The following is a 26,163-nucleotide window of genomic DNA, read 5'->3' as shown; positions in this document are numbered from 1 at the left end:
ACGGACCTTAACTTGTAGATGAACTCTGGAGGTTTTATGTGGCAAAAATTTGAATTAGGACTGTTTCCATGGTAAAGGTGTCCTAAATGTCACATTCGAATTGACATTCCAATAGGGGGATTACAATTTTCATGTGTGAATTTACGAAAATTCTAATTTACTATTTGACCCTTGATAAATCTGTTGGTAAATTTTTTCCGTAATGCATTAGGACCCAGAAAAACAATGTATGAAGTCTTAAGCTTTAGCAATATTTCATCTCTTTCAAACTTTTATAACTTATGTCGGCAGTTTCAGACCGCCAGTCGGTTCTGCATTCTTGATTTGGCAAAGCTCTATCAAAAGAAATAAGAAATTGCAGCCATTTTAGAAACCTGTAATAATAACACATTTTTCAAATATGTCCGACACATCTTTGTTAAAATTAAACCCAGGATTGGTTTTGAACGAATAGTCCTATATCCTTACAGATGCTGTGGATGGATGCATCTAAGCTGCTTATTATATTGATGGGTTTTGCTGCTCGGCTGAAAATGAAAACAGGCAGCTGCTTCCTCCATCAAAGCGAAAAAAGCAGACTGGAGTTTTTATGAAACGAGGGTTCATTTCTTCTATTGCCAAAATTCTTGCACAAAACAAAAGAGCAGTTTTAGCACATTATTGCTTAACTAGACAAGAACAACTGACAGCAAGTGATAAGAATGTCTGCTTTTCACCACTGGTAATCATTTTGGAATAGAGGTTTCAATATACGTGAATGAAAAAAAATTGTAATTTACATCTACAATAGTATGTGCATTTAGAAGTCTAATTTGTTGTTTACTGATGGAATATGGTTATTGCGAGGCTTAACTCTACCCTTGCCAGAGTGTTATGTCGACAACGGGAAAGCTCATCTCGTCGGTGAAAACAGAATTCTTTAATTGTTGTAACTTCATTTTATGTTAATTTTTTTTTAGTTAATCTTCGATTTTCACATCTTATTAAATGTGATGGCACTAAATAAGGTTTCTGTTCAAAGCAGACTAACTAGTTGGTTACAGCTAATGTGGTGGAATTTATAATGATCTGTACATTCTTATTCATTATTTTCCATCAATGAAACAGATCCAAATATTGACCAGGATAAACAGTACACTTGGAAGAAGGGGAAATGCAAATTTTACTTTAAGGACACACTTACGAAATAGTTTTAAGTGTTGATTTGATGTTTGTTGCTGTGCAGTATTTTCAGAATACCAATATATTTAGGGGGTTATTTACTAAAACTCGTTTATTTCTCAGATTTTACCAGAAACTAACTGGACCTAACTCCCATCCACAAATTTGGCTAATTTACTAATAATTAAACATTATTATTGGATAAAAAAAAACTAAAAAAATTAAATTTTTTTACGAATACCTCAAATTTTTCCAGTTTATGGGCTTAAAAACTCAAATTTATCTACTTTTTGATGGAGAGCCAGCATCAAACAAAATCACAGAAAAATCAAAATCTAATCAAAAAATTTCTTTAGTGAAAAAAACCTCAAATTTTTAGAGAAGACAAAACACGACCTTTAATAAATAGACCCCCTTAATGTGGATTTCCAAAGCTGTAAGCCATCGAAGAAGGTGCAGATGCTTCTCTTTTAAGTGATGTGCAGATCGAAAAAATGTTCAACCCGCACCCATCCCTATACCTTCAGTAACCTAAACCCCACCTGACCTCTCCAACCATGCCAATTTATATACCCATGCCTGCCCAGCCCTTCCTCTGATGTCATCAGATTGAGTGGGGTAATTTAAGAATGGCTGTTTATAAACAAACGCCACATTGTGACTTGCTGGACTTGACTTTGCATGGAGAGGTAGTGGGAGAGACTAGGTAGCTAGGAGTCTAGCCCACCACCTGTTTCTGAACTATCTCTTGGGGCGATTAGTCAGTCTGAGCCTGCACAACCATTGGTAAATGTACCACAATTTTTGGATTCACCCAAACATTACTTTTTCCTTTCCCCCTCCCCAATAGTACAATGGCTCTACCAATGAAGTTTAAAAACAATTGTGTTTTGCATAATTTTTTGCTTTATAATGATATTCTTAAAGCAGTTTTGTAATTAAAAAAACAATCACCCTCGTGGTCCAGTGGAGCGACGGGGACGCCTGCCACACTGCTCCTCTTCAGCCGTCATGTTGGATTCTTAGGGCACGTGCGCCCACGTCTCGTTTATATGGACGCAGACGCGCTAATGCTCGCAATGGCGTGAAAGTTGAACACTATAAAAGACCCATTTGGGCTTTCAGACCTTGCCCGTTATAGGTTTATCCTGTGGTGTTTGAGCTTTGTGCTATTTGATATTCTGATCTTGATACCTGTTTTGACCCCTGCCTGGCTTTCGACGATTCTGAACTCTTGTATCCTGGCCCCTGCCTGATTTTCGACTCCCTCTTCTGCTTAACTCTTCTGATTGACTTCCTTGTTTGACCCTTGTCTGCCTGACTTCGTTTGTACTCTGCCTTCCCCGAGCCGGCCTGATCTGACTACGATTCTGTTTTACACCTTGTACTGCGACCTTCTGCCCCAAAGACTTTGCCTTACAGTTGTGCCTCTCTGCTTGTCTAGAACCCCTCGCCTTGCACCTCTCGTTTTAAGACCTGGCGGCATCTGAGTAGCTGAGGGCTCCTCCGGAAGCCAAAGGCGGATTCTACAGGCAGAAGCACGAGCCGAGACCAGGGTGCTTGGCATTGGTTCTGGATTTAGGGTGCCAATCGTGACAAGTTTTTAGTGACATTAACATGTCATAACATGACACAATACAAATTTTTCATGGTCGTACGATCATGCTACATGACATCTTAACCTACTTAGTAATATAGTTGTTGAGGCTGCTTATATATAACCCAAGCAATAGAAAAGCACCGAAAAAAGGATGTAATTTTTCATTTTTAAAAAAATAATAATATACGTAAGTGCAATGTAATATTTCTGTTGAATTGTCTACTGTGATTGTCCATTTGTGGTCAAGTGTTTCTATAAAAAGTTTCTAATCTAATCTTATATTATGTCTTTGTGCCATCACTAGTTTATCTATAATATAAGTTAAGAACTGTGAAGTTAATTTTATATTTTTCTTCTTTATGCCTTTCTATATTTCAATAACATATATATATGATTTTGGTTGTTCGCAATGTTTTTTTCTCTAGTCAAGAATAAAATACTCGGCTAGAGAGCTTCCAGCTCTGTACAGAATAAGAGAAATGCACTAACACATTCATTAAGAGAGAATGTTTGGTAAGAACAGCTTTACAGGTAACCAGTTGACTACTTTGCTGTGAAATATCTGTGTTGTGAGATTGAGTGGATCAAGAGATACTGTGTTAAATATTCACTTAAAATACACAAAAGTCAATACTCAATAACCTTTATAATTTATCCTTGGATAAAAGGTGCATAATAACGTTATCAGTTATAGCTGAAGCTTAATAAGTCATTGGAGTCACATGAATAAATAAAGTTTGATAATTATTAGAAATAATGACGCCCTGCTTTAAAATATTAGGATATAAGAAGTCTCTTTGGATGTCAACGACCTGTATAAAAGTATCTGGCCTCATGCCAAACTCCTTGGTCTTGGAACTCATTAGTGACTTCCAATAATCTTCTATTTTCAATAGGGGGTAGAATATACCCTATATAAAATGCTAGTCATATGTTATTATTGGAATAAAAGCTAATCTTTTCTAAAGAATATATGAGTGTAAGAGCTGCTATACCTTAATTCCATACAGTGACTAGTAAATAAAGAAATAACCACTGCAGGTTTCTTACTTTCGTTCAGCTGGAAGTAATCATTTCCACCTTCAGATGCAAGAAGGGATTAACTACAGCAGTAGCATTTGACTCTTTTGCATCTTTGAAAGTTGAAGAGCTATTAAAGGTAGTAAAGATGGTATTTGCTGCTTGATTAATAAGACATAACTGTAATTAACGTACAACCCTAACTATAATGTGCTACTTCGTTTTCCTCTTTTTTTTTATTTATATTGTTCACTGAAATGTTCTTGACTGCACTATATTAGGGTTTAGGAGACAATTTTCTAATTACATTTCTAAAATTCTTGTTTTTCTTGGCTGCATCTCACTCATAACAAATGTGATGGAATGGTTCTCATTTTTTATTTTTGTTCTTGGATATTTTTCATGTGTCTCAAGCTTGAAGATACCCAGGAACAATTTTCTCCCATTGGGCAACATTTATGAGCAAAAAACTTTTTTTTATTACATTACTTTTTGTAAAATGTGTACATATTTAGTTTTGTTGAAAATAGAAATTATCCAAAAATAAGGTAAAGAGTTATTAGAAACTGCTCACCTTAATCACAAGAACTTGTAAATATAGAATTGTGCATTATGAAACAGGTGAAGCTTGGGAGTATTCAAGGAGATTCACTAGTGGCATACCTGGTGACAAGCCAGAAGTGTAGACTCTGTGGCACAGGTCCTTTTGAGCCTCTCCAGTTTGCTTCAGAGGGGGAAGGGCGTAATTTTGGATATAATATTTTATAAGTGTAGACTTTTTGTAAAACAGAGAAATTAGTGAGTTGGCTCAATCCGACTTATTGACCATAACTTGGATTGAAAGCTGCATAGAGTTGGGTTTAATTGTTCATTTTCCCTGTGTATAGTAAACTATAAATGATTTTAGTACCAAGGATAGGGGAATTCAGTGACAAATTAGTGGAATAATAAAATGTTTTTAAAGATACAGATAGATCTGGACATAATACATTTGTAACCTTTACTACAACTCCCAGAATACCTAGCAGAAGAGTAACCGTATGAGACCAGGTTCAAAGTTTAGTAAATGCCACGGAGCCACCAATTTATGGTGCCAATGAAAGTCTTGCTAAACTCTATTGTATAACAAATTACATAGCTCTGCTAAGCAAATATCAAAAATCTATTTTTCAGGAATGTGAATAAAATACAGTTACTTATTTGTGTTAATTTCTTTTATTGAGAACCAGAAACTTTTTGGATGGATTAAGTATTTGAAAATCACAAAATCAAGAGCATTGTTCAGGGAATTTAGCCTAATCTATCATTAAAGCTCCTCGCTTCATGCATTTCTAAAGGATTGAAAACAATAGAGGTAGTTGCACTATGTGCCTAAAATTCAGGTCACATTTACTGTAAATCAAGTAAAGATACCAATCTACATGTTGGGCATTTAGAATACTGCTGCTTTGAGCACAATTAGCAAAAATGTATTTATCTTCATTTGTCTTCTTGAAAGTAGAGGAGTTCTTTTTTGTATTGTTCTCAGATACAGTCTTGATATTTAGCAGCCAGGCTTCTGAGTGATGTAAATATTAGCATTACTGCCAACAAGGAGCATCTTAGGAATCTATTTTGCTCTTTATGACAGTTACTTTGTAAGCATGTTGAACACAAAGGCCACAACATTACCACCCTTGTTAAGTATGTGTCTAGTCAATGGGTGGAATATGGCACCCTAAATACAAAGAAGAATACAAGCATTACATTGCAACGATGAAACTCAATATGATTATAATTTATCATCAGTGATATGTTAGGTGATGAGTTTAGGCTCATCTTGTGTTAGTGGTGCTGGGGCTTACCCTCCATAAAAAAGACTTATTCTGCTATGTCATATGTTGAACAGGGTCAACCATATTTGTCAAGGGTTGTAGCTGCAGCAAGACAATCTGAGCCACATGCAGACAGGGTTCCATATTTCCCCTGGTGTTCCCTTTTGTGTTCCATCTCTAGCTTTCTGCTTAAACTAGGGCCATGCTAGTCATTACTTATGTCTTGCCCCTCCTGTATACAGTTCTTCTAAAAGGAGGAGCAATATTGCATATAGAGAGTTAGCCAACCCTTTGTGCCACACTTATATATGGTAGGTATTTTGTGGACAGTGCTCGATTTACACCACGCAAACTGATTTGAACTTTCTCATCTCATGAATTGTGGAATGGGTTTACTATTCTGCTTTTTGGCCAACATCAGACATGCTTTCACATGGCAACTTTTGGGCCCCCTCCCATACAGGCCAGCAAAACACAAGGCTGTTGACATGACAAACTAGTGTACCATCATCCAATCTCCAAAACTATATCTCATGCAGAGTAATTGCTAACCTAACTGAGGCTCCTTTTGCATGTCTCCTTGTTTGAACACAAGGTTTTGAGGGTTGACCTTTTTTAGGCAGTGTCTGGGTGGTTTAATGTACCCTCTACTTCCTCATAATAGAACTAACTGGGACATCCAAACAGTTGGACATTGTTTTATACCCTTTTGCTGATTTATATTACTTAATCTCTTTAATTCTTTGTAATGCTCTTCATTTTCACAGCTGCCCCTGAGATTCAAAACCTTGAACTCGGAAACTAGGGTTATGAACCAACAGTTGGATCCTTGTAACGGAAATGGTTTTTCATCTGCGTAAACCTAGAACTTCTACATTCTATATGTTCATAAGAACTTATTCTTACATAAAATAATATTTAAAACTATTAGGGGCAGATTTCTTAAGGGTCGAATCCCTCAATTCGAATGTAAATTTGATATTTATCACACCTTGACCATGGAAACAGTTTTAATTTGCCAAGTTCTTGCCAAGTTCATTTACAAGTCAATGTCAGAGGTCTGTTGAACCATTTGAACATGTCAATTGCCTTCCTGATGTTTTTTTTTTTTTTCAGAGGGAAAACTCAATTTGATTCGCATTTTTGGGTCGTGGCTATTCGATTGAATATTAGACATTCAAATTTTTCTTAAATAACATCCCATTTGAGTTCTGAGTCTATTAGAGTAAAAAAAATTCACATAAATTTGAAATTCGACCTTGGATAAATCTGTTGTAAATTACATTTAAATTAAATTAAATAATTTCTCATTTTCAAACCTTTTAAGCTAAACTGATGCCCAGGTGGTGTCATGTGTCATCAACTTCAGCTATAGATGAAGGAGCTGCAATAAAAAATATATGTGTATGCTTAGTGCATAATAGATGCATAGATCTAGATTATCATCATATATAAATAAAAAGCATGTAGTCCAAATTGCATTGACATGTTCTGGAAAATATCTTGTCAATAAATCATGACTGTACGATTTTTACTTTTTCATCGGCATCAAGGTAGCCATCAATTATATATGGCCTGTAAGTTCAAAGCGGTTATGTGAAAGTTAACAAAAAAAGACGGATCTATGAAATAAAAATCACTTATCTTTATCTCTTTTGGACTTGGCTACTTTCCTGTTTGGAAATGGAGAAAATCATGGAGATGACATAAGAAAAAAACCAGCATACCTTATTTGTGCTTTTTGGGCTTTGCTGGATGGTATGAATAAATCACATAGTGCCAGTGAGGATGGAACACAGTCTGAAGGAGCACCTGTTAGATGTGTAGGACCATGAGAAGATGTAATCCGTTTTGATTTGTTTTGAGATTGGACAGCTCTTCTCAAGGTCACGATTGGTCGAGTTCTCTTGTGCACCAGACACCTGCTTCCCAGATAGTGAAAAAAGAGGATACATTTGACTAGTAATTAAGAAAATAACAACGGATGGCAGCCAAGATACTAACTGATGCTAAAGAATGTCATAGTTATCTGGGCTCTTGAACCAATTGTGTTAACAACAGTTCAACTCAATGGAGTTGCAACTCATCCCATTCAGAAGCATGTTCAAACAGATATGGGACTTGTTATCCAGAATTTTCGGGACCTGGGGTTTTGCAGACAATGGACCTTTCTGTAATTTGGATCTCCATACCTGAAGTCTACTAAAAATAAAACATTTAAAACATGAATTAAACCCAGTAGGATCACATACATTACCTCCAATAAGGATAAATTATATCTTAGCTGGGGTCAAGTACAAGGTCCCATTTTATTATTACAGGGTAAAAAGAAATTATTTGTAAAAATTTGAATTATTTGATTCAAATGGAGTCTAAGGGAGATGCCTTACAGTAATACGTAGCCTTCTGAATAATGGCTTTCCGGATAACAGATCCCATACCTGTAGTGAGCAAAATCATGCTAATCATACCAAACAAGTAAGCATTTGCAACTCGCTGCCCATGTTATTGTGTAGTTCTAGACCAAATAACACTTGGGGGATTATTTACTAAAACTCAAATTAATCAAATTTTTTAATTAAAACAAAATTGCCAAAACTCTCTTTCATAAATTGAATTAATTTATCAGTAATTGTTCTCGAAAAAGTCAGAAGAAAAAAAATGTTGCAGCCAAACCGTGCTTCAATTCGTATAGTACCATTGTCGCTGCGAAAACTCAACTTTATTGGATGAAAACCCCATGGTTTTGTGTGAAAAAAATGTATTCGATGATCCAGTGATTTACAGGAAAGCTTGATGTACTTATGATTTCCATAAAGCCCCACAAAGAGAAGGATGTATAAGGATGTGATTGTTGGTCCTGTTGTTCAGGTTCCATCGACTCACTCTGACTCTGACTTACTCTGACCACTGAGATCTTATTTAAAGGAATCACACAGTGTAAGCCGATTCACATGATTCTCGCTGATTGAGGCAGTCTTGAATTCACTAGATAGGGATCGGTATGTAATGTAAATGCAATGAAGAGTTTAGTGACTGCCAGCAGGGACACTTCCTCATCCATGTTCCTGAATAAAGGCCTGTCATTTTCCTCCTCCGTATTGTTGTCTGCCAATGAACTGGAAAGACTGTGGGACGAATACATCATAGGTCAACTGATAGCTCAATCTTCCATATGTTGTCTTAAATGGGATCCATCAGTTTTGTTTTCCATGACAATAACCTTTATTTTTGATCTGTGGTCCGTTGGGAACTAGAAATAGCTTCTATTGTTTGTTGCTTGTTCCACTGTCGCATTTACAAATTGCTTGTTGTACCCTGTCCTGTCTCTTTATTGGGCATATGTTGTTAAACATGTCCTCATGACCCACCTTCAGCGCATCTGTTTTTTTTTTGGGATATTCACAGCTATCAAGTGAATGGGTAATAGTGACAGTTCTGTGTTCAATCATCGAAAACATCCGTTTTCATTGTTCCTTTATTAGCATTCTTACATTTTTTCCGTGATTCAAGTTTTTTGCACTAAAAAAATGCGGTTACAGTTATTTTCTCATTCAAGTTTCCTGAACTCTAAGTTTTGAGATTTATCTTAAAATTCTCAAAAAATTCAAATGAAACAATGTTCTATTTTTAAATTTGAGCAATAGAATAGAATAGTTTGGAGATCTTACACACTTGAAAATAAATAAAAATTTGAGCAATTATGTTTTTTTTTTTCTTGTAAAGCCAAGTAATTGTGGTTTTAGCTCTTCTGTTAATATGGTGGCAATTGAGAAAAACATAATTCACGTTAATTCTGTTTTTTTGGAGTTTTTTGCAATTTTTTTCAAACATTTTCCTTTCCCTCATTCTGATAGGTATTATTTATCCCAGAGAAAATGTATGTGTGTTGAATACTCTAAGCAGTACAACGCATTCAGACAACAAACTGATACCTTTTTAACATTCATAAATCAATTTGTTTCAAATTTATGAAAAAAGTTTTTATAAATCCATTACTAAAACTCAATTTATCTATTTTTTTTTTTTTTTATTGAAACTGTCGACCTAAATCCTATCCACAAATATAACAAATTTATCAAAAAATCAGCTCTAGAAAGTGGGAGCAGGAAAAGTCTTGATAAAATAATGTGACAATTCAAACCGTACATATTGACGCCGGATTCACTCAGATCAGAGCAGATCACGATATCAAGAAGCAACGTCGGGGACATCTGCCATTGACCTCTACAAGACTTTAGACAGGTTTTAGCTGGAGTATTTTTGGATTTTTAACAGCTTTAGGGTATAATAAATCTATAAAAAAAATTCCTAAAAGTTAAAGTTTTCCCCTTTAAAAACTCGACCAGAAAAAAGCGAGGTTTAATGAAGAGGCCCCTTATTCTGCCCCTTATGAAACCCTGATATATAATATACATTTGGACAAAAATTGAGTCTCTCGCTGTCACTTTATTTCCATCTGCATTTTTGTCCTTCCATTTCTCTTCCTTTTCATAATTCTCAGCTTTTATACATTTTCCACCATATAGCTTAGGCAATTAAGTGACATCTCCTAGCTTTGATTAAAAACCATTGTGAGGTGGGAAATTATAGCAACGGTTGCCAGAACTGTGGAGAGAATAGAGTCTGACACAAATGAAGGCAAAGCCAAGGCATTTTAGCACTAAAAATGTTAATATAGTAAGTGACAAGGTTGTAGCATTACACAATGAAGAACTCCATGAATTTAAACTCCGACATAGTAATAATAAAGGGCAGACGAAACCTTGTAATAAGATAGTGCCGGTAAAATGGGAGAACCTTGCAGCAGACAGAGTAATCTAATGATAACAGGTGGTGAGACACAAGTGGTGAAAGAAGAATCTGTATCTGAAAGTCAATAGGCTGAAATCACACAGCAAACTGCACCCAAGCGAATAAAGATAGTTCTTCAATAGACAGTAGAGCCAAGCAGCATATATAGCTATGGACTTTTTCTTTATCTTACATCAGATTGGACTAATGGATTTTTAAACTGTATATAAAACCTGCTGACTATTATTATTTGTTATTTCTGTCTCTAAATTGCCAGATAGCTTGTTAGATACCTCTACCCAATGGTTTTCAGACTTGTGCCTGAAACAAGTGTGTGTAGGAGCCCCTTGCCTCAATGAGATTAGACATGCAAAATATAAAATAAAATTTTTGGCACTGGGACCCTTCTTTAGTATACATAAAAATTTGGAAAACCAAATCCTGCTTGCTATTATGGCTGCCCACCCCATAGTTGCCCCGTTTCCATGACTGGGTAACCTCCTGCTAAGCTCATGTTGGAGGGGTGGATCTAAGGCACTGAGAGATGGTGATACAATTGTCAGAGAGGCTTATTATAGCTGACATGGCACTAGGACTGGTGGACTGATGTTTTTCTTTTTAAATATATACCCATGCCATGACACATCATTGAACATTATCAGAGTGTGCTAATGTCTAATGAATATTCAGCCATAGAGCACTTTATGGAAGTAAATTCATGGTTGGATGAAGATAATGAAGCCTATTTAGTTTGAATAGAATCAGTTGACATATGAAGTTAAAAAATGAAGTTAAAAAATTCAAAGCTACACCTTGGAAAAAACACACAACAACCAATTAGATGTTTGCTTTCATTGCCCTGTCTGCAGCTGGCTGAAAAAAAGCTATTCACTGGTTGGTTGCAGCCCAGCTACAAATCTTCCAAGTGTTTAGTAATAAGCTCCATGGTGTTTAATAGGGAATTACACCCACCAGGGACCTTGTAAATTCCAGTTTGACATAATTATGTCTTATGTATTAAAGCCATTAGAGGTGCAAATTTGTTAAAAGTCGCAAATTCTTATTTGATATGTGCCAGCCATTGTATTTAATGCTTGGGGCAACTATAAAATTCTGTATTTGTTTATGATGACTAACACTGCAATAATGTGAGATTACCGAGGCCAGGCAAGAGTAGCTAAAGGCTGCCAGCTGCCTATCATTGGCTTAAACATTTACCTATTAGTTCAACTTATTGTGTTGTAGGTGGACCTCATCTAATCAACTTCTCATCTAAAGTATTTTGCTTTTTTTTTATTTGCAGGGCAATCAAAAAATAAATGAAGTAGCAAACAGTCTTAAACATAATCATTCTAATATGTAATTTAGTTGAACATTTAAGGGACCACTAGTCTTTCAATTTAAATATTACCTACGAAGTTATCTATTGGAAATGTTAAGTGATGAATGCATTTTGCTTTTGCTTGAATTTTACTTACCTACGCATCCGTTGACTCTAGCAGGTTGGCAACAAGCTTTATCACCTTCAATACCCATTAAAAGAAGGGAAAAGGAGCCATTGCTCCAAGGCCAACTTGAATGTTTCTAATTAAGGAAAAAACTGGAATGGAAAAAACGCGAATCAGTGAATTCGGGGCGAACAACCTGAAAACTCGAACATCCTGAAAAATCCCGAACATCATTAAGGCTATTAATATCTTCAAATGGTTCAAGGAACCTCTGTCATTGACTTCTACATGATCTTGACAGGTTTTAGTTGGAGTTGTATTTTTGAATTTGAGCCATTTCCAGCTTCGGGTATCACAAATCTCAAAAAAAATTAGTTGTTTTTTTTTTTTTACAAAAACCAGACGGAAAACTACCCTCAAAAAACTCGGATTTTTCGGGAAAACTCGACCTTTGATAAATAACCCCCTAATTATAGCAAAAGATCTCCCTAGGTCTTGCAGCCTCTACAGTGAGATGTAAAAATAGACGCCAGCATACATAGTCACCTGTACTATAAAGTTCAGGAGGTCAATGTTAGGATTCCTTTAAGTTTCGTTTTTTAGCGCAAGTTATTCTCTGTTCCAGCTCAGTGAAATAGCTTTGGGTTGAATGACAATGCATTGAACCAAGCTGCAGATGTCATTCTTGTAATATTTCTGCCTTGTACCTCCTTATGTACCTTTTACCAACTCACATAGATGTAGTTCACTTAGATTTGTATAGGATTGCTGGACAAGCCTGGAGGTGATATTGAAGGTCTAAATTTGCACTTAAATCTCTATATCTCATAAAACCTTGGTCTAGTCCATAGATGACATGACTAACTCTGCATTTTAGGTTTCTAGCCTTAGAGGTACAGCATGGAAGGCACCACCTTTTTGATGTTGCAGTCATTACCTGTAGTGAGTTCAACATCAAAAGTCTTTACTGCTGGTTACTTTCCAACAATGGGAAATGCAGTGAGCAGCATAGCTCCCTTGATTGTTATTGAAATATGGACATTGGTTCCATGAGCATCCAGGCTTCTTCCTATGATCTCCATTGCTCTACTGAGAAATAACCCATGCTGATCTACTCAATTTAACTTGTTGCTATGGCAATGATCAATTAGTAGTTTTTCAATAGGATATCCGTTCTCTAGTTTCAACTGTGTTTCCTAAACCCCACCTCTAGGAGGACATTCTTAGTCAACTTCATAAATGAATACGTACAATCACTAGCTCAATAAGCCTTTTCATACAACAGAATTTATTTACAGGACAACCGCTCTGTGATGTACAGTATAAAGTTTGTTCAAATGGAATTTTGCAAATATATTCATATCTGTTTACATTTTTTAGGTGTGTGGCCTTCTGAAGAGGTAATGGCCTACTACTGCCTCAAGCATAAAGATATATTCAGGTAAAGAATGATAGCAAAATGCCGTATTCCTACTTATATGTGTTCATGGGGTTCATAGCCTTATTAAAGCCACCTAGGCCAGAGCTCACTGGTTGATGGAGAGTAATAGGAGTCTAGGTTTGCAGGTAGGACACTTGCCTTGACCATCCATGAAAAGGTGACAATGTATTGCACTTGACATGGAATCTCTAACAGCCTGCAGGTTATAATATTGCACAGCAAGTGTAAAGCCAAGCACCAAAGTCCTTTGATTTCCACTTAAGGCATTCCATTCCACTTTGATTTTTTTGGGGAAACAGGTCAGGCTTCAGTCAATCAATGTGTGCTGTGAAGGTCAGACAGGATAACGTTCGTTCTTAAAAATCTCTTCTGCTGTTAAAACCATTGAGCTCCATATAATACACAGTACCATATTATGTAGCTGGAGTGGCATACTGTATTTTGTGGGTTTTTCTTTCATTTCCTTGCTATTGTGCCAGCAGCATGGCAGCATTCTAAAGCCTGGAGGTGCTGTATAATTTATTATAAATAACAATGCCACCGACAATTGCACTGGGCATAACTGTAACGTGATATTGCAAAGTTATTTATGCCTCAATCCGTAACGAAAGAGAAATTCTGGCCCAAATTTGATTATGGAATTTTGCACACAGATACAATTGCACATTGTCCAAGTGTTTGCTGGCTGGGGAATTGGACTGACAATGCTATCCTTCGCTGACAATTATCTTTCGTTACTCTAGCGAGTTTGGTTTTAACAGAGAGCCCTATTGACAAAGGGGGGGAAATGAGGAGCCTTCTAGGATTTTTTTCAGCTCAGCGGTGGCAATGTTGCAGAAAACACTAATGAGGGAACCCCCACTGCTCTGTCTGCTTTGTGACTTTTCTTTTTCATAATTATTTTTAAAAAGCAAAACGACATGCGGTCGCCTGGTAGTGCTCGTGTAACTTCCTGGTAAACTTCATTTTTTTTTTCCTGCTGCAGATGGCAATTTATTCTTGTAACATATATGTGTCTACCCATTTTCTTCTCATTTGTATGGACTTCTATGTTGCCTTTCTCTTTTGCAGGGGCCTTGCTGTGTGTGAACTAGGGGGTGGCATGACATGCTTGGCTGGGCTCATGGTAGGTCTTTTCTCAATCCCAATCCCATTCACCGGCAGGAACAAAAGGGAAAAATGTTCCAGTGCCTCCAACTGCCGGGTCAGAGAACTGTCAATGGCATCAGCTGCGGTCAAGCTGCTGTCTTGAGAGACCTTCTTGGCCGTTTTTGCTTTCGTATCTTATTGATTTTATGGTCGCCTCAGAGAGGAGAGACATTTTCCTTGAGTGTAGTCAATATCTCTTGTTGTGACATTCCAGTCCCCAGTATGTTCCTTATTACCATGGTTGAAACTATTTTTTTTCTCCTCCTCCAATTACAGTCCCATTTGCTAAAATACAGGAATAGCCTAGCGAATCACAGTTGGAGCACCATGATATAGCTGCTAATGTTTTGCCTGCATTATTACACCAACAAACATGATCCAGAGCTCTCGGTAATTAGATTCTTTTGAATTAGATGGGCCATTCAGGAGCGGTCAGTCGCCATTCTCTAGTTTTGTCGTGAGTCGTGCATTCAGAAGATATTATGTGGCAGCCCAGTGCATTAGACAAGTTTTTATGTCTCTGCAAATAAAGGCGTATTGTTACTCTGATTGGCATTTGACAAACCTGTCGCGTTTATACAATGTGTTGAGGTTACAACCCAACGTGCGAGCATGTCAAACTCACAAAAAAATTACCCTTACAAAGCCATCTGCCTGCAATGCAAAGTTATATGAAGGGCATCAGGCAGTCAGACAGAAGCCAGCTGAAAGGCAGAGTGACAGCTTCGTATGATGGCTCTACTAGATAAACAGAAAGCCGCAAATGAAAGCCTCTCAGAATAACATCATCCGCTGTCACAATGCAATTACCGGAGAGACTGATAGCAAGATAGAGACTCCCGCAAATGGAATGATAAAAGTATTGACTGATTTGATTGAATGATTAAAATAATGCAGACATAAAATGAAAAAGAGATTGAAGATTGTTACGGAGGAATAGGTGAGGATGCATGATACTGAAGGCTTGTCACTTCTGTCGACACTTCCAGCCAGACAAGCCCATTTTGCTTCATTGTACGCTCTGCTCTTCTTCTTTTTTTTTCCTGCAGGTCGCAATTTCTGCCGATGTCAAGGAAGTCCTATTGACGGACGGAAACGAAAAGGCCATCAAAAGTATCCTTTATTATTTAGACTTAAAGCAGGGTCGGGGCTCTTATCCGGTTTTGCGAGCTGCACGAGTTGCTCTGAGACCAGAAATAGGTGGAGAATGTTGGGATGGAAGTGTTAAGGAGGCTGGAATGGTAATGGTTAGACAAATACGTCCCAACTGCCCCACCAGGGATGCTGGAAGTTGTAGTTCAGGAAGAACATGAGGAGGTAGGGTAGTCCCTCATTGATAGGATACTAGAAAAAAGAACTTGAAAGATATAAAGGAACCTTGAGTGCATATTGAGATACTTTAAGCTCCTGCAACTTATTGAGATACTTTAAAGGAGAAGCAAACCCCTCTGGGCGCAAAAATCCCGCCCCCCTCCCCTGTGTTGCCCCCCCTCCCTCCTCCCCCTTGGCCTACCTGTCCCACCGGGCAAATGCCCCTAACTTGTTACTCACCCCTCTGCGCAGGTCCAGTCCACGGAGTTCACAGGCGCCATCTTCTCCCAAGCGATCTTCTTCCTGCTCTTTTTGCGCCCAGGGGGTTTCCTTCTCCTTTAAGCTCCTGCACTTCTCACATGGTTACCATTGAGTCCGCCCTGCCTCTACTTATGAACAGTATGTAACTGCCGGGAACCATGGAGCTGCCTCCACCTTGTGCTTGGCTGTAGCTCCGGGGTTCCCACCTTGGGTTCCATCAATAGTAGGGTTACCACCTGTCTGGTTTTGACCAGGAGAACCTGGTTTTCGGGAGCGTTGTCCTAGTCAAAACTGACTGCTCGGTTTTCTGAATTTGGAACAGGGCCGGGTTCCCTGAGATTGACGCGCCAATCAACCGCAACAGGGAAAGGTGGCGTCCCTAATCAATAGGCACTCGAGACTTGCACCCAGTGAATCTGATGCCAATATCATTTTCAATTGATGCTTTGACCATTGTGCCAGAAATTGCATACTGCACTTATAAATTCAACCTTACACCAAGCCTTATCTCCTTTATTTAAAATAATATATATATATTTCTACATCTTTGTGTAACCGGAAGGCAATTAAATACATACATGTTTCTGTTATTGCTAATTATGATATCATTTTATTGGTACAATAAACAGTGAGAGCTCTGACAATAAAGTCTGGCTGTAACAAACAATGCTGTGCCCAGAATAACACTGTGGAAATACAATGCGCTTTTCCAATTTAGCTCACGCCACCCAGCGGGTATAGCCTGATGAATCCTGCAAGAACCCCAAATAATAGGAATAAAATGACCACCACTAAAAATATTTTTTTCGGAGAGTTAGAAGTGCATTTTCCTAATTTTACCATCCGATTTGAATAATATCTGGCCAATTGTACTTTTCATTGCTAATTTCTGCTATTAAGTGTATTATGCCCGGCCAAGGAACATTTTGCTATGACACCGCTCGGCTGCCGGAGAATGGCAGGACTGGCACAGGATCTGATTTCTACAGGGAAGCTGCTGGAGATTAACAGAGGCAATGGAAGATGTCTATTTGCATTTCTGCCCTTTATTCATTTAACTTGAGTTGTCCGTGAAGAAGAAATTGTTATTCCTCTGCAATTACTACCGCTAATCACACCTAAGAAATTCAATAACAGTTAAATCCAGAGAAAGGTTGCCGTTTAAGAACTCTTTGACTTCATTTTCATGTTTTCAGATATATAGTATGGTAGCATGTATAGATATTTATATAATAATATATAATATATAAAATACAGAAAACTCCATAATATAGGAAGGTCATTTCCCATAGACTCCACATTAAAGGTATACTGTCATGGGAAAAAAATTTTTTTTCAAAATGAATCAGTTAATAGTGCTGCTCCAGCAGAATTCTGCACTGAAATCCATTTCTCAAAAGAGCAAACAGATTTTTTATATTCAATTTTGAAATCTGACATGGGGCTAGACATTTTGTCAATTTCCCAGCTGCCCCTGGTCATGTGACTTGTGCCTGCACTTTAGGAGAGAAATGCTTTCTGGCAGGCTGCTATTTTTCTTTTTCAATGTAACTGAATGTGTCTCAGTGGGACATGGGTTTTTACTATTGATTGTTGTTCTTAGATCTACCAGGCAGCTGTTTTGTTTGGCTGCTGGGGGGGGGGAAAGGGAGGGGGTGATATCACTCCAACTTGCAGTACAGCAGTAAAGAGTGATTGAAGTTTATCAGAGCACAAGTCACATGACTTGGGGCAGCTGGGAAATTGACAGTATGTCTAGCCCCATGTCAGATTTCAAAATTGAATATTAAAAAATCTGTTTGCTCTTTTGAGAAATGGATTTCAGTGCAGAATTCTGCAGGAGCAGCACTATTAACTGATTCATTTTGAAAATTTTTTTTTTTTACCATGACAGTATCCCTTTAAGCAATTAATTTGATAAAACAGTACCTTGTAATTGATGGGGACTAAGCTTTGGTGGCAAAAAAAGTCTGAACAAACTAGAATCCACGATTGCACTTATTTATTATTAAAAAAGCACAATTTAATCGGATCAGGGACACACAAAAATTTTTTCCGAAACGCTTTATTTTTCGGATTTTTCGCTCGATTCGGATTTTTGCCTGAAAAAGTCTGCACTAGTCGGATTTTTTAGACCACAGAAACTTCCAAATAGGATAGGGACCTCTCCCATTGACTTATATACAACCACGGTAGGTCTGAGATGGCGGATTTTCAGATTCTGACGTTTTTCATACTCAGGGCATAATAAATCTTTTTTTTTCCCCAATAAAAATAGGATTTTATTGTAAAGAACAAACTCGAATTTTTCAAGTTTTTGGCATTCAGACTTTAATAAATAACCCCCTAAATGTTTACATGTTTTTTTAGTAGCCTTGAGGTGTGGAAACCCAAATTATGGAAAAATCCCTTATCTGGAAAACCCCAGCTTCCAACTATTCTGGATAATAAATCCATAACTGTACCATAGCATAGGTGTTGCACCCACATACAAAGGACTGACCATTAAGGTTAAACATAATCTGTTCTAATGATAGATTGTAGGCAAATGGTTGCTTTAGTGGTTTCATTACCAAAAGGCCAAAAATACGATTCTCTTTATTCATAAGCTGCTGCCATTAAATGTAAGAGCTAATTAAATGCTACAGGGTTTTATGACCACTGTGGGCTCAATGTTCCCTTGTAAATAGGGATGCTACCAATCCAGAATTGTAGGATTCAACCAAATATTCAACCTGCCACAAAAGATTTGGCTAAATCCAAAACAGTCATCATTTGCATATGCAAATTAGTACGAGAATTATGCTGAAATAATTGTCACGTTTAGAGTTTTTTTTTAGCACAGGTCGAATTTTAGAGTTTGTGAGTTTTTTTTTTACTCTAATAAACTCGAATGTACCATGTAGCTTATTTATGAAAATTTGAAGCCAAAATTTAAACTAATCATACCGACCCGAAAACTCAAATTGAATTCAAACACAATTCTACTTCTACTTGACTTGTACTTGAACTCTGCAAGTTTTTGGTGGCGACCTAATGAATTTGAGTTACTGTACTTCCAGGGTAGGTGGATGATAAATCTCGGATTCAAATTCGAGTTGGTGGTTTTAAACCAAAAAGCAAATTTGAATTTACCATTTAAACCTTATTAAATCTGCCCCTGTGTTATCATGTGATTTACATTCATGTGATATTTATGGTCCAGATAAATTCCATTTGGCCAGAACTGAGGATCTGAATATAAACCCTATTAAAAAAAATCAAGGATTTTGGACATCAGTGCAAACCATCTCTGGTTACAGAGTCCAGTATGATAAATAAAATGCAGGAGTCTGAAGGAAATGTATTTGAGTCCTTAGACCTGTTCAGTAAGGGACATTCTGTGGCCTATGCTTGTAGGGTTATGTAAAATGAAGTACGGGTTATGATAATCATGATAGTAATAGATTGTTCCAAAAGTATCCTGGACAGTAAATCAACTCTTACTCCAAGTATCACCATAAATGGTTGTTAGGCTTATATACCATAGAAGTTTTAGTATAAAATCCATCCTGGTATAGTTCAAAGATTATCAAACATAGTAAAATTTCCACCTCTAATTCTCACCTGAACTGGCTTCAAGATGGGCCAGCCATACTGTATTGTAACTAACATGCAACCCCACGATGTGGGAACTGTTGCAGCTTTACTTTAAGGGGTGGCTCACCTTTAATTTATCTTTTACTATGTCTTAGAATGACTACATATAAGCAACTTTTGTATTGGTCTTCATTTTTTCATTTTTTATAGTTTTTGAATTCTTTGCCACCAGCTTTCAAAAGGGGTAGTGATGGGCGAATTTGCGCCGTTTCGCCGAAAAATTCTCGAAAACTTTTTGACAAATTTTTTTTTTGACGCCGGCGAATTATTGCCGCAAATTTTCGTGGGCGTTTTGCAAATTTATTAGCTGCCGGTGAATCGCGCAAATTCACCGCAAATTCGCACCTGGCGAATAAATTCGCCCATAACTAAAAAGGGGGTCACTGACCCCATCTCCTATCTTTCATTTAAAGGAACCTCTGGAAGTGGAAGTGAAGTTTGAGATCACTCTATAATGCCTTTTTGTATAAAATGTCAGCAGTTTAACAAATCGTTTTTTTTTTTTACCAAACTCATCTCAGAAGTAATTACAAATAACTAAGAGATCCATGCATTAAAAGCACATTTACGTGTGTTATATGAGATAATGCTAAATATTTTTTAAATACATGGCTCTGGCCATGATTGTACATTATTTACATTATTTTGTTTAGTATCCATTTTGATTCTCTAAAAGTTGTCAGCTGGAATTGCCTTTTTGAAAGCCATAGTTGCTGTGTATAAAAACCCTATTGGAACTCTTTGACAATTAAAGGATATAGGGCACACTGCTACTAATGGAGGACTACAATTTTTGGTTCTTTTATCTAGAATCTGAGGGTCTGGGGTTTTCCGGATCATGAATCTACACATATAGCAACTTGCTTTAGTCTAGTAAATCATATTCACATAAAAAATCCAATAGGATTGCCTTGCCGTTAACTTTGGATTTAGGCACCTTAAACTGGCCATAGACTCAAAGATATATCGGGGGTAATCCGAACGTTCGGCCATATGGTCGAATGAATGGATTACGATACGCGAAGGGGCTCCGACGGGTCGTTCGGGTAAAAATCAAACCTTCCCGATCGATATCGTGGCCAGATATCGATCGGGAAGACCCGTCAGAAGCCCCAATACACGGGCAGATAAGCTGTCAAATTGGTCTAAATGACTGATATCGGCAGCTTTATCTGCCCGTGTATGGCCACCTTTAGATAATATCAGGTACATGGTATGGTCTGATTATTAGAGATAAAAAAAAGGCAAATCAGTCAAAAAGTTATAATTTCTTAAAAAAGCAAAAGGGTTATGTCACATTTTGGAGCTTTCTTGAAGACACGTTTCTGGATAATATACCCCATACCTCTACTCTATTTTGGAACATAATACTGATGAGCAAATTTTTTCACAAGCCATAGATTCATGTCACGGCCGGCACCCAATACCAGAAAAAATGCCAAGGACCCTGGTCTCGGCTCGGCTTCACCAGTAGTGTGACCACCTTTGGTCTTCGGGAGGAGCCCTCAGCTTAATTGGGTGCCACCTGGACTTAACGAGGGGTACAAGGCGAGGAGTTCTGGCTGGCAAAGGGGCACGACCGGATAGCAAGAGTCTTTGGGCAGAAGGTCAAGGACAAGGCGTCTGGTGGAAACGGAACAGACCGGATCAGGACAGGCAGATAACAGACAGACTGGATAAGACAGAAGGATGGTCAGACAGGCTGGGTCGAGGCAGGCGGATATCAGAATCGTCAAACAAGCAAAGGGTCAAACCGGGTGATCAAGCAAGGGGTTAAGCAGGAAGAGTTGTCGTAGGCAGGCAAGGGTCAGGATACAGAATGCAGAGTAGTCAGGAACAGGCAGGGTCAAACACGGATAATCAGTCAGGATAGCAAATTCAGGAACAGGTAGCAAAAGCTCAGGAAACCACAGGATATGATCCTATAACGGGCACTGGCTACAGGTCTGAATGGGCCTTAAATAGGGATCCAATTGGCGCCAAAACGTGCCCAATCACGCCAGTGCGCCTGCGCCTTTAAGAGGCGCGCAGGTGCGCCGTGCGTGCCCTAGTAATCCAAGATGGCGCCGGCAAGGGCAGGATAGGAGTGGCGCAGCGGGTGTCCACGCCAAGGACGCGGCATGGACCCCGCTGCCCACTAGACCACCAGGGTAAGTTTCTTACAATTCACAACAGAGTTTTTTGCAAAACTGCAGCAAAAGTTTGCTGCAACAAAAAAAAGCCATAGCAAAAAACGCCCATTGACTTTAATGCATTTGGAGCAATAATTATTGTGCGTGTAAAAAATTTTGACTGCAGTGTGTTTCGCAAATTATTTGGCGAAACGGGACAGATTCGCTCAACAATAATACAGACCTCCTAAATACGTAAAATAGTGCAATAGCATGTAGATTTGGCATCAACTTTTTTTTTACTGTTTAAATTGTTGATATGAAATAGAAAGCTGTTTTCTAAAATTGATTAAGTTCTGCTAAAGTAACCCACTTAAGACATCTAAGATTGAAAAGGGAATTTCGGCATTTCAAATATAATCCTCATTACAGTGTTACAAATGTATATAATGATGCTTGCTATAATGGGTTTTGGGCTGCCACATATTCCTTATCCTTTCTTTAGGCTGAAAGCTGTACATTTTTTATAAATAAGATCCCTCTGTTTAAATACAAGCTTCGTGAAGGGATACAATGCAGCAGATAAAATATGAGCAGCAATTATATAGTTTAATGAGATTAATTAAATGATAATTTACAGCTTAGTCAAAATCTGCATACAGAAAGAAAAAAAGAAAAAGCTTTAATATGTTTGGTTCAACACTGGCAATGTATTTATATAGACCACTAGTGACGACTTAAGTACTTAAGATTTTCTAGACTACTGGGTCTACTTTAAGCAAGACTTGCACTATTATTCGTTATTTGTAAAGAAATATGTTTGATTTGTCTTTGTACGACAAATTGTTTGAGTACAAAGAAAGCATTTTGTTGGCATTACTGAGCACAATTCTATTCTTGGCATACATCGAACATGGGGAAAAAAAATAACCCTATTGCATCAATCTCTCTGTATAAGCTAAAAATTGCAGGAGGCATTGTGCTGAAAAGGCTAACGCCATGTAGCTACATTGATTTCATTTTTGAAAATGATATTTGGCAATAAAATACCCGTTCTTTTCCTATTTATACCTCAATACGTACTATTTTTATTCACGCGTTGCTAATATTGAATGAATAGTTGGTAGCAATTATGTGATCCTTCGATTTCCAAACCAAAGGCGCTTAGCAAAGAAATGTAAAGTAAAAGGGTATCCAAGAGCTGTAACATGTAATTCTTAACAGATGTTTTTACAGATGTTTCTGATATAATAAGAAGACCCCAAAATGAAGAAATGTTTAAAGATCGGCTTGTTTCGAGCAGGTAAAAAACATTTTTATTTTCCTCATTTTATGTTTATTCTGAAAAGGAAATGAATAGTACAAGATAATTTAATTCAGCTGTATAAATCCCTTTCCATCTGACAGGAAGTACCCGTCATATGGATGCCTTTGGGCATCCATATGTCTAAATTTGAACCTGTAGACCTTGTTGTTCTTCTCATAAACCTTGAGATAAGAAGAGCCTTGCTGTATCAGTCATGGGTAGTTCTTCTTTAGTATGCACTCTTGGCTTCTGCTCTGGCTTTTAGCTTCTTGGCTGTCACCAGCATGTAATACAAATTACTTACTACAGAATGGTGGTAGAGATGGCACAAATGTCTTGACAGGGTCTTCAAATGATTCCAAGAAATAGCAGACTGTATACCTAACTGGTCCTCAGTAGATTTCAAGAACTAGCAGAATGTATAACTAACTGGTCCTCAATAGATTCCATGAACTATCAAGACTGTCCACCTAAATGGCCCTCTATATTGCAAGAACTAGCAAGACTGTTCACCTAACTGGTCCTCAATAGATTCCAAGAACTAGCAGACTGTCCACCTAACTGGTCCTCAATAGATTCCAAGAACTAGCAGACTGTCCACCTAACTGGTCCTCAATAGATTCCAAGAACTAGCAGACTGTCCACCTAACTGTTTCTCAATAGATTCCAAGAACTAGCAGACTGTCCACCTAATTGGTCCTCAATAGATTCCAAGAACTAGTAAGGTGAGGCAACCATAACGCAAGCTGTTCTGAGTTCAATATGTTTTTTGTGGATATCCTCATGGAATCATGGTGCAATCGAATCTATGATGCACTGTTGGTTCTAACGGTGTATTAGAAGCCAGCACTCTTCCAAATAAGACTTAAGTTACCTCAGTGACTTCCATGCGTCTACATAGATTTAACTAAGCAGTAAAAAGAATAACAAAGGGCACAAAAAGTCATCAATAAATATTGGAAAGTTGCTGAGAACTTAATTTTATTTCAGTTAGCTAAATACATCTTTGTCTTGGGTTTATAGGTATTCTTGATATCTAAAGTACCCAACATGTATCTCTAACGTTACTGTAATCTAGCCATATTTGCCTTAAATCTCTCTTCAACAAGATTTCATGTTCTCAAACGTCTTTTCCATGTTACTCTGAAGGGAAGTAGCATGGAACAGAAGTTCACCTGACATCTTGTAAACATAAACACAAATTTTTATGTGAAATTTTGATTCAAATGCTGAATTCTGATTAGAGTATGCCAGAGGACCCTCTGAAGTTAGAAACCATCACCACAAAAGTTGACTACAGTATGTTATACTATTTAAAGGGTATTTTAAGCTGCAAGGTAATGTTTTAATCTACTCAGGAAACATGAATTTTTCAAATTTCAATTTTAAATTATGTAGATCACAGAGAACTTGGTAGTTGCCCAAAGTAGTGCAAATAATGCAGACTAAAATAAAAACTGTTAAACTTTCAGACTTGTTTGATATACAGTAGCTTTCCCAGTGGATATGTCTCCTTTTATTCTCCTGTATATAAATAACACATCTTAACGTGTTTTGTATTTTACTAGAGCACTTAAGACTGATAAATATTCTGTAACATTATATTACAGCATGATTGGTGATAATTTGATAATGAAGCCACTTTAATATATAAATGTACCTTTGTGGTTATGTAAGAATTATGGCACTTTAGCAATATCAATATTTTAACATGCGATTAACTGTGAGGTTGAAGAAAAAAACCAAAAAACATTAATTAAAGTTAGAGTTGCACCTTTTACAAACCTTGGCCTCCCTATGATTCACAAACTACATGATATATATAATCCGCACTTTTCTAGTAAGATAAGTGGTTCTCACATTTTGGTTTAGTTCTCAGTATTTTGGATTGCCAAGCAAGACTTGCAGGTGTAGTCTCATGCCATTGGAAAAGGTGGAAAAAATATAAAAAATTACCAACAGATCCACATGTATACATTAATTTATGAATGCAAGAGGTTATTATGCATGCTTTCTTTTATATTCTTATCTCATATCTATCTTGTTTTGGAAAGCTGCTTTTCCTATTGTTCTATTTCGGCAAATAAAAATGGTTTTCTCTTTATATTTGAGCCCAGTTACTTGTCTCTTCAGCCTTACTGTGGGAGAAGAAAGTGGTATTTCATCAGATTCTCTCTCCTAACTAAATAACCCGTGTATTGTATTTGATTGGCACTGAGGAAAGGGGTACCCATTACTCTGTGTCTCGACCTTAAAGCTTACTTGAGGAGGGGGTGGAATGATGATCAGTGTGTCCTGTTTAAATACAAAAGCAATATATTTAATTCAACAGTCTTATGTTGATCAACTAGGTATTTATGAGAAAATTAGAGAAGATACTTGTATAATATGTGTGTATTTATATGTAATACATGAGGGTTGAGTGAGCGAGACTGAGTTGTGCTTATTATTAAATCCACTCCATTTCAGTGATTCAAAGATATTTGGAATTGTGTCAAATACCAATTTAATCCAAAAAACATTACAACAATTTATTATATGGGCTAAAGTATGTGGACACCTGCCTGCACGACATCTCACTCAAAAAAAAGGGGGATTATTATGAAGTTCTGGGAAAGATTTCCACTAAACGTTACAACATTGTTGGTGGGATTTGCTTCCATTCATACATAAGAGGTTGGAAACTGATGTTGGGCATCAGGTCTTGTTCTTATTGGTGGTCCAATTCATCCCACAGGGGTTTAGTTGGGTTCAGGTCAGGGCTCTGTGCAGGAGAGTAAAAGTTCTTCAAATCCCATCTCTACAAATCCATTCTGTATGGACCTCGCCTTAGGTCAGGCCTCTGTGCAGGAGAGTCAAGTTCTTCAACTTCCATCTCCTCAACCCCATTCTGTACGGACCTTACCTTATTCACTGGTTTATTATGCTGCTGAAACAGGAATGGTTTTTCCCCAAACTGTTGCCACAATGTAGGAAGCATGGACTTACCATGACAATATCCATGTCATTGTATGATTTAGTTGCACCTGTGTTTGACATTATGGATGTTGCTTAAATAGCCAGTTTATTACTTTGCCCATTACTCTTCTTGGTCAGATTTCCACTAGA

At 37.4% G+C, this 26,163-nt stretch overlaps 1 protein-coding gene across 1 annotated transcript in view; it reads left to right on the top strand.

The window, feature by feature from the left end:
- The window catches only part of camkmt.L (calmodulin-lysine N-methyltransferase L homeolog), a 213,712-nt gene that overhangs the window by 133,254 nt on the left and 54,295 nt on the right, over window positions 1-26,163 (top strand). Inside the window, 4 exon segments of the mRNA NM_001092078.1 lie at window positions 13,218-13,278; window positions 14,350-14,404; window positions 15,477-15,540; window positions 22,986-23,052. Coding sequence (NP_001085547.1) covers window positions 13,218-13,278; window positions 14,350-14,404; window positions 15,477-15,540; window positions 22,986-23,052 — 247 coding nt within the window.

The sequence above is a fragment of the Xenopus laevis genome, chromosome 5L, assembly GCF_017654675.1.
Source record: "Xenopus laevis strain J_2021 chromosome 5L, Xenopus_laevis_v10.1, whole genome shotgun sequence".
In the NCBI taxonomy this organism is placed as follows: Eukaryota; Metazoa; Chordata; class Amphibia; order Anura; family Pipidae; genus Xenopus; species Xenopus laevis.
Note: the sequence above shows the minus strand (reverse complement) of the source record. Positions and strands in the feature narration are given on the sequence as shown.